Here is a 19,207-nt window from a genome sequence, read left to right as displayed (position 1 = left end):
GTTGGATTAGGGAGAAACAAGCACAGAAAATATAGGGATAAGTTCTCCAAAAGTATGAAGGAACATCAAAAGAAGACAAGCCTTCAATACGCAGGTTAGTTGAAATACCCAGACAAATATGCTTACCTCCTGACCCAATTCACAAGCCATCTGGCTCAAAAGTAATGAAAAAACACTTGTATTTTGTAGAAGAACTCTCCCCATGACGCCCAGATAAGTAGACATCACCATTGGATATCTCTGAAACAAAAATAAACCAGAAAAATAAATATTACTAAGAAAAAAAAATTAGCATACAAATAGATATACACGGAAAGTATTGGATGCTTCTTTGATGTATTTTATTAAATTAAAAATTTAATTTAATTACTACCCCTCAGAATACATATAAAGAACTTATTACCAAGGGGTTTCCTGGTTCTCAAAAACAGGAAAGCTGTAGCAATCAAGTTCAATTTTCACCAAAGACAACTGAAAATGACCTTATATTACATTTTAAATTCTGCATCTTAAGGAAAAAAATATATTGTACTATTTAAATTGTATCTTAAAGTTGATTACGATTAAATATTACTATTTTAATGACATTTAGAAATGCTTAATATTTTTAAAATTAAATAGTTTCTTTGAGAGAAATTAAATACATTTGCCAAATCATAACTTGCCAATGTTTCATAGCTAATTGGAAGCACTAAAAAAACCTCATTAGTTTACTATGGTTAGTTATTAATTTTCATTTTGAAAAGAAAACACAAATTTATTTGTATTATGCAGCATTCAGCAAGACTAACTGCTGGAACTGCTTACCTGAAAACCAAAAAGTTTACCTGAAAAATCTATTAGTGAACATGCAAGATTAATAGATTTTTGACTATTAGTAAATGCAATAATTATGGTCTTCAAGCAGAACGTCTCTTAACAATCTACTCTGTTTTAGACTGGATAGTTTTGAATCTTTCAAACAACAAATTGTTCTAACAAATTGGTTTTTTTTTGTATTTTATACAATAACCAATATATTGCTAAAGTAATATTGCTTTGTTTAATCTTGGGAATATCTCAGTTAATTATGGTGGGAGCCAATGTTGTTACTTGGAAGGCTTTTACTCTGAAAAAATCTAAGGTTTTGCTCAAAAAGGCATAAACACTGAGGATTCCCACACTGACTTTTCTCACAAAAAATACATTTTTTGTCTTGTTAGTGCTGCAAACCTCAACAGTTTTTTTTTTTTTTAAAAGTATTTGAATTCTTTTGGTCCAACACCAGAACTTCTTGACAGCAAAGACTTGTGCAAAGATCACTCACAGAAGGAGAAAACAAATGAAAGCAGGGCATTAAAATTGTTCAGACAAGCATTTGGTATATCTCAAGATGCTGCAAGGCACCTCATATACATATTATTTCCTTTTCTGTGATTTCTGGGGTATGAGCTGGGATAGCAAAGAGCCCTCCACTATAGTAGCCACTCAGAAGTGTAATACTTCACTCATTTACTCCATTAATGTGGAAAAATGATAATGGGAAAAGTAATATCCCAGCTATTACTAGTAATTTATAAATGATATTTATAATTTATACCTTTATACCTGTTTAAAAAAATAAAAAAAAATAAAAATGAATATAATATTCCACACTAGTGAAGTAAGAATTAAACTAAAGTATACTGAGTGTTTATATAACAGCAACATCAAAAGGAAGAACTTAAGACCGTCTAAGCGAAAAATATATCCTAAAGCCTCTCATATTTAACAGGAGCTGAATGATGTGATAACATTCAGTTATATCAGCAAGAAAAAGAAGCTGGAGACAATCTCCTTCCTTCCCCGCTCATTTTCCCCTGCTGCATGTGACACTTAGCAAGGGGGAGTTTGTACTAAACAAGACCTGACAATAAAGCCTTCAACACCTACAAAGATCTGACAGAGTATTACCAATGTTACCATGCCACATTTTCAGTTTTAACAGTTCAGAAACAGGATAAAATCTGTGTCATTTCATTGAAATAAACCCTGGATGACAGCAAAAGTGATGAAATATGCTGCTTTAACAAGATTTGGTGCTACTATGGCAACAGTTACTCTAAGTATACAAAGACCTAGTAGATGCACTTAAAACTAGAAAGAAAGAAAATAAAATGAAAGTAAAGCCAGATAGGAAGGTACTTTTAACTTATGGTAACAAGGAGTTGACAGCAGTTAAAAATAGTAATTCTTACCTCCCCATCTATAATTCCCCTAAATACTGATGGAAGAAGAGGTTGAAACATTTGAGGCCCCAAAACAGGGTTTACTTTTAGGACATTTTCCACAACCTTAAAAACAAAAGCAAATTAGACTTTAGAAACTGTAACTAAAAATTCTAGCTTTAGAAATTGTTCCAAATTAGACTATTTGGAAATTGTAACAGAGATTTAAAACTACGTATACTGGTCTATAAATTGTCCTGCTGTTAGAATGTTTGCTGCTATCAGAAACAAGCAGGATTACAGTTCATTTCAGAGGAGTTCAAAGCTAAAAGAATGCTCTAGTGAAGCACTCTGCAAGCCTCATCTGAACAGCAGAACTGTAAGACCTGACACATCAAGGGAAAATAAGGGGCTACCAGGCCAAGCACCCGCCAGCCCAGGCCAAGCTGGCAAGCCAGGGATCTGGGAAAAGCAGCTTGATGAGAGGAGCTGGAAGGCAGTAATCCCAGCAGTTTGGGGATCATTTCTATTCCTCTGTCCTGCCACCACTGCATGGGACCAGCAGGTCCCTAGATGTATTCATGCTTACCTACTAACCTTAAACATTGTAAAATAGAATGCTGTGAGCAGTGACTTGGCTGCTCTTGAATATGAAGCAGAAATTAAATAAAATAATTTCAGTTTTCAAGTCCCATCTCATAGGAATTTTCAAAATAACCACAGGAAAGGAAAGCTTCCTTGACAACTAAGCAGTTCTTTCAACAACCTCTTTTCTACCAGAAAATATGTATCCACTTACCTAAAAAACTTCAAAGCCAGTCATTATAGTAGAAGGACAGATGGAATTGTTTAGATTTTCATGCCATACGAATAAATTCTCAACTTCCTTAACACTTGCCATTGTTGCCGACAGAATTAACACAGCAACCATGTCAACTGTGGTAGAATATCCATAAATCCAGTCTTTATGTACTCACACCTCCAAAAGCCATTTAACTTACAAGAATCTATTGTAAAGATCAGTACTTTCTTCCCACTCTTACCCTTCACTTAATTTGCTTTATTACCTTTCTCCTTTCTCTTTTTAATACTACTCAAAGCAAGCAAGCCATTCACAAATTAATTTTGCCTTTTTATTTTTTATACTTTGGCCCTACTGAACTCCTCCATGTAGAACAGTTCTAGCTCACATAGTACTCTCCATTCCAAAATCCAATTAGAATTAAAAAATTTTAATTAGCTTTTTACATATTCCAACAGTACACTGATGTACAAAGATTAATATAAGCCACTTGATATCAACATACTCCTAATTCTGCTACTGTATACTGAAGAATGTTGACGTAACCTTTTTTTCAATTTTATATATTTATATATATTATATATATATATATTTATAAACAAACATTACAAGGCATCTAATTTATGCACATTCTTTATAACAAGTGATATTCTTAGTGCTCCAAGATTCCTGAAAGCAATCCCATGTTCACAATACAGTGTTTGGCCACCTGCCTGTAAAGGGTAGGTATGATATTGCCAGGACATGATACAATTAAAACAGTTAAGATAACAAAGCTGAATAAACAGAATAACAGTGTGTATTAACATTATTTTGATTACACGCTACCTTTAAAACTTGAACTTGACCCTCGATAGTTATATCCTTTAAGAGTTCACAAAATGACCGGCACAAGTCGGTAGCATACATCTGAAATTAAATGAGGAAAAAATATAAGTAAATATATTTTAACTCTATGTATATGCATTCCAAAACTCAGCAGTGTTACATATGTCAGACGACACAGCTGTTCTTCAATGATCATGGCTGCTAAAACTCGTATTTCCTGAACAAATCAAATTTAATGAAAGCTTTGTCAACAATCAGTCCCAACGAACAAGATTTCTAGCTGACTCCTTCATAGAAATTATGATCATAATTTGAATCCTGAGAAGATAGTTAGCAAAGTAGTAACTATTATTAACCTTCCCAGGGCCTTTCCAGGCATCAAAGTATTAAATCAATTCACGAGAATCTTAACTCTAATTAATAACTTTTCTGAAATCTGATTTTACTGTGCATCCACTATATGTACTATAAAGAGCTAACTAACATCAGGAAAGTGTGCCTATATACATACAAATGAATGAATGGGAACATGCATGCTTCTAGATGTGTGGTATTTCCCAGCGCAAGAGGAAAAACTTAGGTGGACAATAAGGAACAATAAGGAAGGTGCTAATATGAAGCTTTACACAATGGTAATGTACCTGTAAAAATTCAGATGAAGATAAGAAAATATAACCATTGATGATCTTAAAGCAATTTTTGAGGTTTTCCGAACTCAGCTCTGGAAAAAAGAAATTACAATTAAGAATCTCATCAACAAACCAAAACACAACTGGAATAATTCACTTCTAAATGCCTGTTTTCTCACATGGCTTGCAAGTGCCAGATGCCTACAAACATAAGAAAAGTTATGCTTGGTTCCAAGAAGAACTTGATTCTCATTGCCAGAGGCGAAAAGAAAATTAAAAAAAAAAAAAAGGCACAAGGAATCTACTATCGCCCCAAGAGCCAATGCTAATCAAGAAAAAAATAAGTCAAGTTTAGGGTGTTACTGAAGCACATGTAACATACTTAAGAAACTTAAGAGAATCCTTAATTACCAATAAATTACATCTCATTCTGTGCCAATAAATGTTGGCTAGAACTAGCGAAAGACTAAGCAGAGTCATGGTCATCTGTCCAAGATACTATATTAAATGGTATTGAGGTTTTGAATGTAGCTATAGAATGAAGACAAATGCTGCTATCTCTAAGTACTATTTATTCATTAGCAATCTCGCATACACAGAGAAATAAGAGGCCTCATCTACACCCCACCCACTGTGAGGCCATGGTCTATTAAACCCTAGGTCAGCGAAAAAAAAAAAGAGAAATTAGTGACCAATTACAATGCCAACTTTTGTAATTTTCACATAAGTTTCTGAAAAAAAAAACTTGCTGTTAACTATTAGCTCCACAGCCTACAAAAGAAAGGATGAAACTTTCATTAAACAAAATTATATTTACAAGAACCCAAACTTTTTATTATTTTTATGTTCCCATTAGTAAACTAATTAGTTAAAAAAAAAAAAAAAAACACATTTCCTAAGCTCTGAATCTTAATCATCATCAGTAAGTTTTTATTTTGTCAACAACTCAAGCAAGACTACAGCTTTTCAATTTCAGGGCTGCTCAACTCATACATATCCAAAGAAGACATATTTAGATAGCTGAAAAACATCCAAATTCATTGTTAACTTAATAACGGAAAAGCTAATTAATGGAATTCAATAGTTCAGACTAGAAATCATCATTCTGGTTATAAGCAGACTGGACAAATATTTCATATAATCAACATCAGTAAAATCCAGAACATTTGGTGATAAAAATCTCAGGGACTTCCATAATACATAAACCAATTTCATGGAGCACCTGAACTATTTCCTCTACTCCTCTTTATTTAAGGTTAAAAAACACAGTACACAGTAGAGCTGTTACACTTCTTAATTTAATTCTGCCAAAAAACGGGTTTGCAGCCACACAGTTTGGGTTAGCACTGAATCTTAATAGCATTAACATTGAGCATATGCATGGCAATTGCAAATTTTCCACGTTGGGCAGCCTATCAATTTAAGAAAGAAGTAATAGATGAAGATCACAGAAAATATCCAATGAACTAGAATAATTGAGTAAAAGTCACCCGTAACTTCAATGAGTCCAAAATTACAAGCTTTGCTTATAAACTATTCTTAAACTCTTTTTACAGTTCTACGTCAATAAAGTTTATTTCACCTTTTGAGTACAAAGCAGTTTCAATTTATTTTAAAAAGAAAATCTTTACAATAAATACACAACAAATGAAGAAGATGGGAAAGCTGAACAAAATCCTGATCTTGATTGAATAGTAACAATTTTGCTAACCATTTAGCTTTTGCAGCTGCAATAAAGTTCTTTGAAGGATATGAACAACACTGGCTGTTAGAAGAACACTGGAAGTTTTGTTAGTAAAAGACTCACCAAGAAGGGCAGACATGTTCTGAAATATTCTCAGGAGCTCCGGTGTAAGACAGGGACTATTCTCCAATGTTACTAACCTAAGGATAGATAAAGTGAAATTAGACCACCTACACATAATGGAGAGTGATAATTTTGACAGATGCAAAACACTGCCAAGGCCTGGTAACAACGTGTATAATCTTTCAGTTAAATACTAACAACAGCTTGAGGACTGTTTCAAGTTACAACGTTACCATGGACCTTGTTAATGCAAGAAAACAAAAAGGCATTCACACTACTAAAAGCAACATAGCCTCAAAAAAGCAGCCGTGGGAGTGTTTAAGGATTTCAGCAGCCAGGAGAAGAGAAAGGACAAGAGAAGGACATTTAGCATACAGGAAAACGCTTGGAGTATTTGAGAACCTCCAAGTTGATGCTGCAGCCAAATGCCCAGAACTGCTGTACCAACAGCAGTTGTATCAATCTGTATCAATAGTAATCAATTACATCATTTTAAAAATCCTGTGGTTTGAAAAACACTGAATATCAATCAAGTGCTTATGTTTAGAAAACAAAACAAAAAAGACACCACTCGCACCACTACCAAAAAAAAAAAAAAAAAAAAAAAAAAAAGGACACAAGCACCACCATCACATTCCAGCGTGTCCCAACAGTTTAGGCGAAGGACTATGGTATCTAGTTGACATTTTAGGTGGTATAAAATATCTCAGCTGGCCTACAGTTGCTTTTTCTGGAAGCAACTGGAGTCTTGTAAGTCCTGGCATTGCCTCACAGCTCCATCCTGAAGCCCTAGGAAATCTTTAAAAGAAGGAGCTTACACACATATGAATAATTCTCTCAAGATCAGACCAAGAAAAAACATAAAGTTGTGAGGTGATGCACTAAAAAGGTCCCTAGTTTAAATTTCTTCAAGATCTCACACTTCAAAGTACCTCCCCCACCATCAAAAGCCTTTTAAATCTTAGTTTTGCTTCAGATAAAACAGACCATTTGCAGGCTAAGTATTTGTAATTCAAATGCCTATCTACAGCCTAGATCAAAGGAATCCTATTCCTTTCACTATTTCAGAATCAAGTCAATATACATCAATTTCCATGAAAGAAATGTCTGAATGTCTGGATGTCTGAATAATTGATTTTTCTTTTAGAGTTCGCCTGCACCAACAAGCAAATTAACCTGAGGACAGAGGGATTTTATCGCCCCTCACTGTTTTAGTTCAGACAGCTCGCATTTTGGAAGATAAGGAGCTGGGCCTGTTCAGCCTGGAGAAGAAAAGGCTGAGAGGGGATCTAATCAGTGTCTATAAGTACATCAAGGGAGGGAGTGCAGAGGACGGTGATGGTCTCTTTTCAGTGGTGGCCACTGACAGAACTAGAGGAAATGGCTGCAAACTGAAGCACCAAAAGTTCCACAGGAACTTAAGGAAAAATTTCTTAACAGTGAGGGTGACAGAGCACTGGAACAGGCTGCCCAGAGAGGTTGTGGAGTCTCCTTCTCTGGAGATCTTCCAAACCCGCTTGGACGCAGTCCTGTGCCACGTGCTCTAGGTGTCCCTGCGTATGCAGGGGGGTTGGACTAGATGATCTCTAGAGGTCCCTTCCAACCTTAAGCATTCTATGGTTCTATGATAACTTCTCTAGTAGTTCACTCCTTAAAATTGCATCTCTTCTGGCATCCAGCTCTTCAAATCAATGGGCTGTCGTATTCCCTAAGTGAACCAAATAGTTGCCTCAACACTAATATTGTAGGGACACTAGATTTTTCACATTGCTGTTCATTATCATAACACAAATGTATTTTGCTAGCAATTGCCTGCAATGGATTTTGTACTCAACTGGTTACTTCTAATTGTGCTTCTTTCATTAACTTCCTAACTAAACCGTCTTTGGAGAAAAGATATGAAATAGATGACATCAGGGTCTATAGAGATAGAATATATAAGTACTTAATAAAGTCAAAGTCTTTGTAAATCTTTTTTTTCATTTGTTGGCTTTTTCTGAGGATAAAAATAAGTTTTAAAATTAGAGTTTGATGAAGAACACTCTTACCACAATTCTAAACCATCTTCCAGAAGATAGACATGTGGAGGCTGGGAAACATCTGTACTTAGCTGAATCACAGGAAGTAGAAAAGGATAGAGATTTTTGCTGTCCGCTCCCAGTCCCTATAAGAATAAACAAAACATTTAAAACACCTAAAAAGAAAATCTTTCAAAAACTATTTCAAGAAGAGCACTGAAAAAGATTCAGGATGCTCCTCTAGTTCCATAGAGGAAATAAGACCAAAGGATATCGAGCACAGATTAAATGCATTATGTACAAAAAGAAAGCATTTACAGTTTGATACTCCTTAATTTTCAACAAGTCTTGTGAAGAGTTACTTGAGCTTTTGAGGAACAAGAGACTTATCAATGGTCTGCAAGGATAACTACAAACAATACAGTCTTAAAACATCCTTTAGTTGTTTTCTTTCTGTTAAAGGTCACAGCTCTAACAAATGCTAAACACTGAATTAAAAGTGTTAAAGACAGAGGCAGAAACACTGTTGGACATATGCAAATCTTCCATATCTAAATTTTTTGACATGTTCTAAGAATCAGGAAATAGTTTGCATTTGTTTCTTAACAAAGATTAATATACTGATGACAGCAATTATTCTATTTTTTAAGTGATCGAGGAGTCTGAGACGCAGAACGATACTTACCCAAGGACACATGGCAGAATTTTTTCAAAAATCACTTAATAATAAAATACAACTAATTCATAAAATAAGGTTATTAGTGTTCTAATTAATAATCAATTAAAACTAATCTTACAAATACTAGAATTATTACATTAGCAACAATTGGTTATTTTTTGATATTCCTCATCAGGTGAAATGAGGATAGATGAAGCACGAATCCTGTTTCTGTGTAACTACCATTTTTTGAATCATTAAAGCTTTAATTTATTTGACATCTCAGCTAAGGCTTCTTTCTGGAATAATTCCCACACACTTTTATAAATACATAATCTGAATGCTATTTTTAGGGGGAGCTTTGGAGAAAGGGCTGAAGCATATAAAACAGAGAAACTTCCTTTCAACTCATTTTCAGAATGACATACTATCAGCCAGTTAACTCTTTAAAAAGGCAAAACATTTCTGGACATACAAGCAATATAATCACATATTCAGCTTTATTCTTCACTATTTTCCTCAATACTTACTATATCCCATTTGCATTTTTACTCAATCACAAATATTCTTAAATATTTCCAATTTAAGAATTAATTACTAATAGCAAGATCTTTTCCCTTAGTGATAACAAATTCAGGTAATTTATTTCAACCCTTACCTTTAGATAAAGCTGGCAGCTAGCCACTTTGATAGGCTTTCAGAAAGTCTCTCACAAAGTACTTACATTGAGCCTTTAGAAGAATGAGGGAGTTTGCTACACTGCTTTTCTGCAGATCTATGTTAAAGTACCATCCTGAACAGAGGCTACTCAAAGAACAAAACTTACATGGCTACAAAGTACCATCAACTTCCCTTCTTAGAACAAAACCACTTAAATACAGTTATTAGTGCTATGTAAAAAAAACGGGGGTCAAAGTTATCTGGATTTTTTGAGTTTTGAAGACTGTAAGAAGGTCTTACATGAGCTAAACAGGCTTAGCTAAATGAATAACCTAGAGTTGATTTACGTAGTCTGATAAGCAATACATTCTGTTATGAAAAAGTTTTTCAAAACAAACAGTCTACAAAAAGTCTACAAGATGGACAGGAAAAAAGAAAATGGACCTGTGAATCATTATATTCATCTCTATTCTCAAAAATACTACTGCACCGAGAAGCTCTAGTTATGAGCAAAAACAAGGTGATAGGAGTCCTGCTCAAACGGGACTTTAAAGCTCTGACCTTGCCACTTTAAAACAGACATTGAAAAATCAGACAACCAAGTATAATTAAAGGGAAGATGATGGACATACATAAATTCTCAAGAAAGAAAAAGAAAAGTCAAAGACTGGAATACAACTAACTGTAGATGTGGTAAAAGTCTTATATATAAGTGGGCAGATCAAACTTTTATAAACTCTGCTTCATAACAGCGAGAGAGAATGTCTTAAAAGTTGAGAAATTTCAGGAGGAACAAAGTAAGATTTTTCCATATGCTATATAATAATGTTGCAGTAATCACTGCAAAAATATATGTCAGAAGTGTCAGAAGTTATGAGGTAAAAAGGTAGTGGTAGAAATAACAATAAAAATTTTGGATTTCCAAAGAAATGTCAAAATACATCCTGAGAGATGTTAAGCATAATGGCTAGAATTTAAACAGCAAGGTAAACATTTGATGCTAATCTTCTTTAAAAGAACAAACGCAAAGGCATCAGAGCAAACCTGACTGTGTTGGTCTCTATTTTAGTCTATGATCTTAGAGTGTCTCATGACAAAATTCACAGAATTTTTGTAACTGAAATAGAAAATTCCACATTCCTGAGAGATAATGAAAGAACACAATGGAGAAATGAGCAGGACTACACTGCAGAATCAAATCGGAACTATAAATAATAACTGAAGAAGAGTCTGACACCCCTAACACATTCTGGGAAACAAAATTCCAGAATGGGCTGTTATCCACCCAAAGAAGGTAATGATTCCAAGACTAAAAAAAAAAAAAAAAAAACCCTAGGGCAGCAGCATCCAGAATTCAGGCATTTTTCTCCCTGTTTTTACTGAACTGTTTTTTACTGAAATGCTTGTTTCAACAATCAAAGTACCATATTTTTATAAAAAGACTGAACGACAAATAGAAATACTCTAAAAAAAGCAAAATACATCTTATTTTTGCTTTTATATGTATATGTATGTAAACCCTAAGCATGTATGACAGGGTAGAAAAAGATAGTGGCATCATTTATGGAACTGTCACACCTTACCTGAACAAGGTGGATTAGGCTGGTTAGAATGGCACATCGTAGCATATTGTGCTCCTCACTCTGTTTCCAAAGCAGGGGTAAATATTGAACCAAACATCCTACATATGGTCGTATCTGAAGTTCAGAACATAAATTTTTGTCTTAATGTGTGAAACAAGGTCATTAATTTATCCCAGGCTTAATATTTGAAAGATTTAGGATCTACTTTTGTCACAATAGAAATACAATCTGCTTTCATTTACTGCTCTTTCTCCCTTCTAAAACATCATATTCCATACTGTGTGACCAGAATGACTTCTGACTCTATAGTGTTCTGAAAAGAATATATTAGTTATGCTGGCATTTGTGAAATAAGGCTTAAGGAGTATACACAGCACAGAATCATTGGACTTTGACATCTGAAGATGCTCCTATATCACTGTTTTTCCATTTGGACAGGATTACTGAAAAACTGCATTCTCAAAAAACAGAAAAAAAATCCCTAAAAATAAGTATTAGAGTTGTTGCAGAATGCACTGCTCTGAATAAACTTAAAAGAACAACACTTAACTTGTTTTCCTGTTATTTCCCTGGGTAATAAAAGATGCAAGGGAACTTGCTCCCACGTTGACTTTTTCTCCAAAGGACAATTAGAAAAACTACATTTGGCTCTAAGAGAGGATTACTTGTAAAAGGAAAAGATAGGCTTCAACCATGTATTATTTCTGTTTTAATTACAGCACTGCCATGAAAAACAAGAAACAACAGCAGACAACAATTCATTTCTGCGAGAATATTGTCAATTTCTTTAAGTTTGAGCTGAAAAAAGTAGAAAGCTCTCAAAATTGATAATCTGGATTTGAAACCTTGGTATGCAGCTAGGGATAGTACTAAGGTAATCCTCACTCATATCAGAGCCAACGAGAAATTAGAAATTTAACTGCACAGCCCCTAAATATTTTGTCACAAGTATCTATAATATGTAAGGGCCACTAAAAATATATAGTTCAGAGGTAAGAAGAAATAATTTGTCAAGAGGTGTGAAAAAAAAGTTGTAAGAATTAAAGAATTAAAACAAGCAGATGGATTCTATCTGTTCTCAAAAAAATCAAAACAAACAAAAAATGTAAAAAACCATAGCAAATTTATAAAAGCATTAACAAAAAAAAAGAATCAAGAGCATGTTACACAAAAGGAGATCAGTGGAAAATGAGATCAGGTAAAGCAAATAATGTATGCGTCTACCATAATAATGACTTGTCTATTAATCAGAATTTTTTCTTTTAAGAAATACCTGCATATTGACTCTTTCAATCACACAAGACAGAACATGAAGAACATGCATTTTGGTGTCACATTCTGTAACTTCCTGAAGCAGCTGAAAGAGCAGTGTAAACATGGATTCCAGATACTAAAAGAAAAACAAACAACAGAATAGACCATTAAAAAAAAAACGTGATACAAATCAGCACTTATTCCCACATGCTTACAACACTGACTTAAGACTTCTGTGCACCTTGAACAAGACATGCAGAATGTGCAAAATGTTTGTCTTTCCTTTGCAAAATGCATATTAACCACTCACAGATTACAGATGATTATATAAAAAATTTCGAGATACTCCTGTGTAACACTTCAAGAACATGATCTAATTTAGAGCATATGGTTGTCATGTTTTAAGAAACATGACTTCACAGATAAGATCATTTACAGTCAAAAGCATCTCTCCAGAAAAAAACATTTTATAGAGAGTTATAAGCAAAGTTATAAACCCTTCCAGCCTCTAGGTCAATAAATAAAATTCAGATTTTGAACTGAAAGGGAATCTTAAACAACTTCAGCATAGATAACGTAGCGTGTAGAAATTCCAGTGCTGATGCACTTCACATTTTCATCTAGACTGTTCCCAAAAGAATTGTGACCCAAATGCGAAAAAAATACAGTTGGCAAATTTGTGAGACCAGTATAAATCCTTCCTGTATTTATATTTACAGTTAATATTTCACTGTTTATGCAATGCGAGCACTAATGACCACAACAAAGAACATCCAAACAGGAAAGCAAGAAAATGCTTCTATAGTCAGAAGATGCTTTTGTAATCAACTATCTACAGTTAGAGTGTATGTTTGTGTGTAATATATATAAAATATATATTACATATATAGCTTATATGTGTGTATATATATTATGCATATTGTTAGGTATATATATTTTACATACATATATATATGTATTAAAAAAAGTGTTTGGAAAAGGCATATTGGAAAGGAAGCAAGCTTTGATAAGGAGGCTTATTTTTTTTGAAAACAGCATTTGTGCCAGGAAAAAAACCCCAGTACCTTGCAGTACATGTTCTATCTAGTACTAAAGACAACTGTAGCAAGTTGTAGTATTTATAATAGTAAGAGATTTTGAAATGTATCTGTAAACAGCACATCAGAAACCACAGAGGCAGGTGGAATCTTCAGACGTTTTGGCCAAAGATTAAATATATATATGCACACACAGAGCTTACTGAATAGTCTGGTTAGATAGGTTAAAATGAACTTGGAAATGATCTTTTTCTGCTTTGCTTCAAAGAATCTGCTCATGAAAATACTCCCAATACAAATGCTCTTACCGGTAAGAATTGGTCAGTTCTGAATTCAAAGTCATCTACAGGTAAACAGTCATTAAGGGAAAATTGAGTACTGAGTGACAAATAGATGAGAGATCAAATAAACAAATACAGTATAGCTGTATGACATTTGTCAGGTAAAGAAAGAATTCATGAGTAAATCCCAAATCATTTATCTTCCAGTCACTTCGAAATAACTTATCAAAAATCTTATGAGAAGGATATTTAACTTCAGTGTTGTAGCTGCCTCTATACGGACCTGAAAGACAAAAAAAAAAAAAAAAAAAAAAAAAAAAAAAAAAACCAGAAACCATCACACTTATCACAATATCTTCAAATAGTAAACCATTTGTTTTGACAATTGAATCCTCCCACACATTCTGTCATCTTCTAAGATACTCCATTAGTTCAGCACAAGTATATTTTTGTTTAGAATCTTTTGAAGTTCATTTGGCAACGTTAAAAAGATAACATCCGGGGGAAGAAAAAAAAAAAAAATCAGGCAATACCCTTAAAGGGTCAAGAAAGACCTGCATAAGAAGGTAGCTAGCCTGTAATAAAGGTTGTTGCAGTGGAGAACGATTTTAACCTCAGATTGTCTTACGGCTGTCACTTAAAAAGCTCAGAATCACAGATCAGCTCTAGCCAGCAAAACAGATGTCCACAAAGCATTAACTATGGAAACAGCCATGACACACTGAAACAGGAATGCACCCTGCTTTGATAATATTGTCTGGAATCACCAAAGTAAGTGGCAGACTGCAGAACTAAAACTTTTTGCTAAGGGCTAGGGTTGTGGGATTTTGCTTTTTGTTCTGCTTTTGTTTTGTTTGCGTTTAACACCTTCCCAGCTTCCAGTTAACCTGCTGGCTTCAAACCAGAGAACCCTACATGACCAGTTTCTGCTAGCAGGAGAAAAATACGCTGGTACTTATTCTCTGTAATACAGAATATTGTTCCATCACAAAATAAACCTTGGTTTTCCTGTAGAAAGCATTCAAGAGTTTATGAATGATCAAACCTTTTACCCAAAGGCAGATGGCTGCTATTGCCAATCATTTCCCTACCCTGAGAGCCACCATCTAGAAAATACAGTAAGGGTTCGTTTCATGATATGATGTTTTATAGTTTTTAACTAAGTTTATATAAGAGATGGTATGTTTTGAATTAAATGCTTGCCTTGTAAAAAGATTAAGCGTCTATTCATAAATACTTACCACTAAGTCTTGGTCGTGAAGCAAGTTACGAATCGCCTCATATAACATAGGCCTCAAATCTGATTTAAATTTTACAGAAATCCATTGTCCAATCAGCCAAATTACTCGTCGGCGTATTGGCTTATACCTTTAAAATTAGTTTAAAAAATTTAACAATTTATACCTTTAAAAAATAATAAAATAACTTATATACATATATATATATATATATATATCATTGTACCTCACAATTCATTACCCGTCCTCTCTAAAATACTATGATAGAAGGAAAATCTAAGTAGAGCTAGGAGATATTATTTATTGAGACTATTATTAATTTATTTAGTTTGTAAAGACTAACTTCCAAATTTTAATGTATGCATTTTTTTAATCCAACCTTTTCATTGGCAAACTCAGGCAACACCAATGTATGGCTGAAAGAAAAGCACCTCTCCTAAAGGACTAAAGGAAAGTATTGCTTGAAACAGTTTATTCTACATACAACACACGAATAAAAGAAACTGAGAATACATCTTCCCTTTACTACTGTCACCATGACTTCAACCATTTTTACCACAATTTCCAGCAATTTTCTTGAAAGTCCTTTTATGCTTAATCTTTGAAGCTGAAAACAGTTTATGAAAATCAAACTTAACTACTGCATTGCAGAAACTACGAGTGTATTTCATGTCATCAGCATAAAAATATTCTAAGAAATTTTCAGAATAACTGACACTAACCAGCGCAAGCAACAGCATTATACAGCTTTAGACTCAGCAGGAAGAAGAAAAAACAAGTAAACTGAATTGCTCAACATAAAGATTCAAAAACACCGTCCTTGGAACTACTATTCCTCTACACTGATTATAAAGAATACTTCAGATTTAAATGTTTAACTTGCAGATACATACAAGCAAACAGATTTTATACAAAAAATCCAAGTAACAAGCTATTTTGTCTTGTTATTCTATTTTTATATGGTCCATTTTATTTTACAGCAATGATATCAATCCAAACCAAAGTTGCTAAAAATGAAGAAGCATCAATAAATCATTTATTGAGCATTTCCATAAGATTATTAACAAAGTACATCCTGTGAGAACATGAAATTTTAATGTAAGGAGCCCACAGTTCGCTAGGCTATCTTGCAAAGCAAGCTAGTGACAAAGACGATACCATTGTCACTTCACATTTATTGAGTGGCAGCGACACACTTTTTTTTCTGCAAAAAAAACATGATGTTCACAATAAGTTGTCTTACTAATGCATCTCCTTCTAAGTATTCAAGCAATTGTGATGATCTGACTCTTCAGTTCTTGTGATAGACAGAGTTGATGTGCAACCTTGTAAACACTAGATTCTTGGAAAAAGTTTTTCTTGAGACTATTCTTAGTTTTCAAAACGACATTACACCAAAACCAGCTCTAAATGACACTTCCCATAAGCACATAGCCACCTGCTTTTCTACTATACATTAAACTGAACTATATTTGTAAAGGAAATGCTTGTAATTGGCATTTGTAACTAAAGAACCTGGCTGACATCTGCTTTTAGAAAATAATTTACGATTGTTACAGTAGCTCCTAGTTAGTCCATGCTTCATTTCACCTTACTTACCTGAATTTCAACCCTAGAAGGAAAAAAATAATAAAGCTTTTCAAAGGATATTGAAATGACTGCCAGTGACTTTAATAGAGAAAAACAGTACATACTTATCCAAGCTCAAAGGGTGATAGGGAAGTCACCTGATGATGATATCCTGTAAATTAGCATTTACTGTCCTTCCCCTGAGGCTCACAGTTTTCCCTGTCCAAGCCCTCAGGCTGACAGCCTGAGGAACACTGCCTTCCTGGTCAGTTGTAGCAATGGACAACTCTGTCTATACTGAGATGCCAGGGTTGATCTTTCATAACACCTATGATATGCACTAAAGAAAAGAGGGGGACCCAACAAGAAGGCCAACCAAATTCAGAGAACCTGAATGGGGAGGAAAACCCCAAGCAAATGGACCACATAGTGTTCTTTACATAAAAAGAGACTGTAATCATCCACACTGTCAACTTTACAACACAATCCCAATTTGTCCTTATTTCCTTTGTAGTTGGTAAAATTAATTGGAGTGCTACACAGGGCTTGTATTTAAATCAGTAAAGAATATATTGCTATTTTGGCTAAGCTACAGTTTTGAAGATATCACTTCAATGAAACCTTTATTGCCCAAATGGCTCTGAGGACTCTGAGGCATTTAAATATCTTCCTTTAAATGCGGAAATACGACTGTGCTGATAAAGTTTAGTCAACCCAACTATAGATTTATAACGCTTTTACACAACATTATGAAAGTAGTCATGACCCAGTAATTGACCCATATTATGATTATGAAGTTTCATGAACACTATGATTTCTGCTATTGTATCAACTGTCTTTAGATTCAACATGTCTCTGCCCATTTAGTAGTCATGTTTAAACACCAAATATCTCCCAGATCTGCAGTTGTTAGATGATTAGGTATCCTTATCAAACTGGTATCATCCAGTTACATTACAAGAGACAAAAAAAGACATGAAGGTTATGAAAACGTTACCTGCTATGAAAAACTTGTAGTTCTGCTAGTAGCTGATTTTTAAACCACTGATCAAAATCCACACTATCAAACAATTCATAAGCTGCAAGTCCAATAGCATTATACACTGCAGGGGGCAAAAAAAAACAAAACAATAAAGTTATGTTTGTCGTCTGCTTAAAGTTTTCTTTGTTAATTCTAAGTTACCAGCTTAAAGTTTCAAGAAATATTTTTATATTATCAGAGTGCAATAAAGAAAACAAAACTGATCTATATACTCTGAAAACAGATATTATCACACCAAGGTGAAAGGCATTCTGAAAAAAAATTTTATTAAAACTACAGAAAAAAAATATTCATAGAATTTTGAAAACAGTTCCAAATCATAGCAACAATGAAAACGTCACTCTAACAGTAAGAATCATTCCATGATTTCAGCCTTAGACAATCCTTTTCTTCCACCACAGAAATCTCTTTATTGACAAAATGGACAAAGTTTTTCCATCAAAATGTAATAATTACATTTTTTGCTGATGGGAAAGGATGATGGGAAAAGAGAGAAAGGGACTTTGGGTTTGTTCTACAAAAATGCAGAAGAGCACCATTTTTGCATATTAACATTTCTAAAATTTAACACTGACTGCAAGTGCAAAGAGAATTACAATTTAAATCCTATTTTCTAAGTGTTTTAAAATCAAATCTTGCAAATTCTTTATATATTTTTTAAGGAGTCAGTTGTAACAGTAGCTTTGTCCCTTCAAAGGTAAAGAAAAATTTGATTTACCAGCATCTTTAATCAGTATAGCACTGGTATCTTCCATGTTGGTTGTTCCTGCAAGACAAAATTAAAATAAACAAAAAACCTAACAAAACAGAAAAAACACAAGCAAGATGTTTGTTTAAATGAAGTAATCTACAGCAAAGACTAACAGCTTAACCACAAACAATAAGCAACTCTTATTTTTAAAACCACACCTCCAGCACCATCCCTGAATGTTTTATTTACAAGTTCAGAACATACTAAAGTCACGCTTCTGCTTTGATACCCTATTAACCAGTGTCCTCTGAACTGAAATAACTTTAATAGTGACATTTAAATCAGAAGAATACTTAAGAAAAAGACTTAAACTACTAAGGAATCAGAAGATACTGAAGAATAACTACTGCATGGTAATATGTTAAAAAAGTCACTACCTAGAGTTAGTTCTTATGTACTTCTTATACGTGCCACAATCTATATTTAGAATTCATTAAAAAGTACATTTAAAGTTGTCTAGAATCTTGAGAATTAATCAAAGTGTTTCTACAACAAGTCTCATATTGACAAGATCCATAAATGCTATTACGTATTTTAGAGCAGAAAAGCATCCCTTAGCATGGAAGTAGTTACTTGCACAATATTTGTAAATCAAAAGTCAATCCTTTCGTAATAAAAATTGTAGCATCGCAGCTACCAAACCATCCTGAATCTTATGAGCATGGAGTACTGTGTAATGAAATTCTGGATCTGAAATCAAAGCTATGCTCAGGAAATCAATCGTTAATACTAGCTAACAGAATATACTAATCCATTCTGGTAAATTCAAATGTAAATTACTACAGCAGCTCATTTAAGGTACAGCCTGGGGAAGTCAAACCTAAGCAGAAATTAGAAGAAAAACCAAGTGGCAGCTACCATTCA

At 33.8% G+C, this 19,207-nt stretch overlaps 1 protein-coding gene across 1 annotated transcript in view; it reads right to left on the bottom strand.

Annotated features, from left to right (window-relative positions):
* The window catches only part of IPO11 (importin 11), a 71,054-nt gene that overhangs the window by 34,485 nt on the left and 17,362 nt on the right, over positions 1 to 19,207 (bottom strand). Inside the window, exons 13-25 of the mRNA XM_088533163.1 lie at positions 18,311 to 18,358; positions 17,548 to 17,653; positions 14,985 to 15,111; positions 13,998 to 14,026; positions 13,771 to 13,840; positions 12,445 to 12,561; positions 11,172 to 11,285; positions 8,301 to 8,416; positions 6,253 to 6,329; positions 4,458 to 4,537; positions 3,817 to 3,897; positions 2,217 to 2,312; positions 127 to 240 (exon numbers count right to left, since the gene is read on the bottom strand). Coding sequence (XP_088389289.1) covers positions 127 to 240; positions 2,217 to 2,312; positions 3,817 to 3,897; positions 4,458 to 4,537; positions 6,253 to 6,329; positions 8,301 to 8,416; positions 11,172 to 11,285; positions 12,445 to 12,561; positions 13,771 to 13,840; positions 13,998 to 14,026; positions 14,985 to 15,111; positions 17,548 to 17,653; positions 18,311 to 18,358 — 1,175 coding nt within the window. The remainder of the gene's footprint in view (positions 1 to 126; positions 241 to 2,216; positions 2,313 to 3,816; positions 3,898 to 4,457; positions 4,538 to 6,252; positions 6,330 to 8,300; positions 8,417 to 11,171; positions 11,286 to 12,444; positions 12,562 to 13,770; positions 13,841 to 13,997; positions 14,027 to 14,984; positions 15,112 to 17,547; positions 17,654 to 18,310; positions 18,359 to 19,207) is intronic.

This window comes from Tinamus guttatus, unplaced genomic scaffold, assembly GCF_059628265.1.
Source record: "Tinamus guttatus ecotype Peru unplaced genomic scaffold, ASM5962826v1 Tinamus_guttatus_pri_ptg000488l, whole genome shotgun sequence".
NCBI classification, from domain to species: Eukaryota; Metazoa; Chordata; class Aves; order Tinamiformes; family Tinamidae; genus Tinamus; species Tinamus guttatus.
Note: the sequence above shows the minus strand (reverse complement) of the source record. Positions and strands in the feature narration are given on the sequence as shown.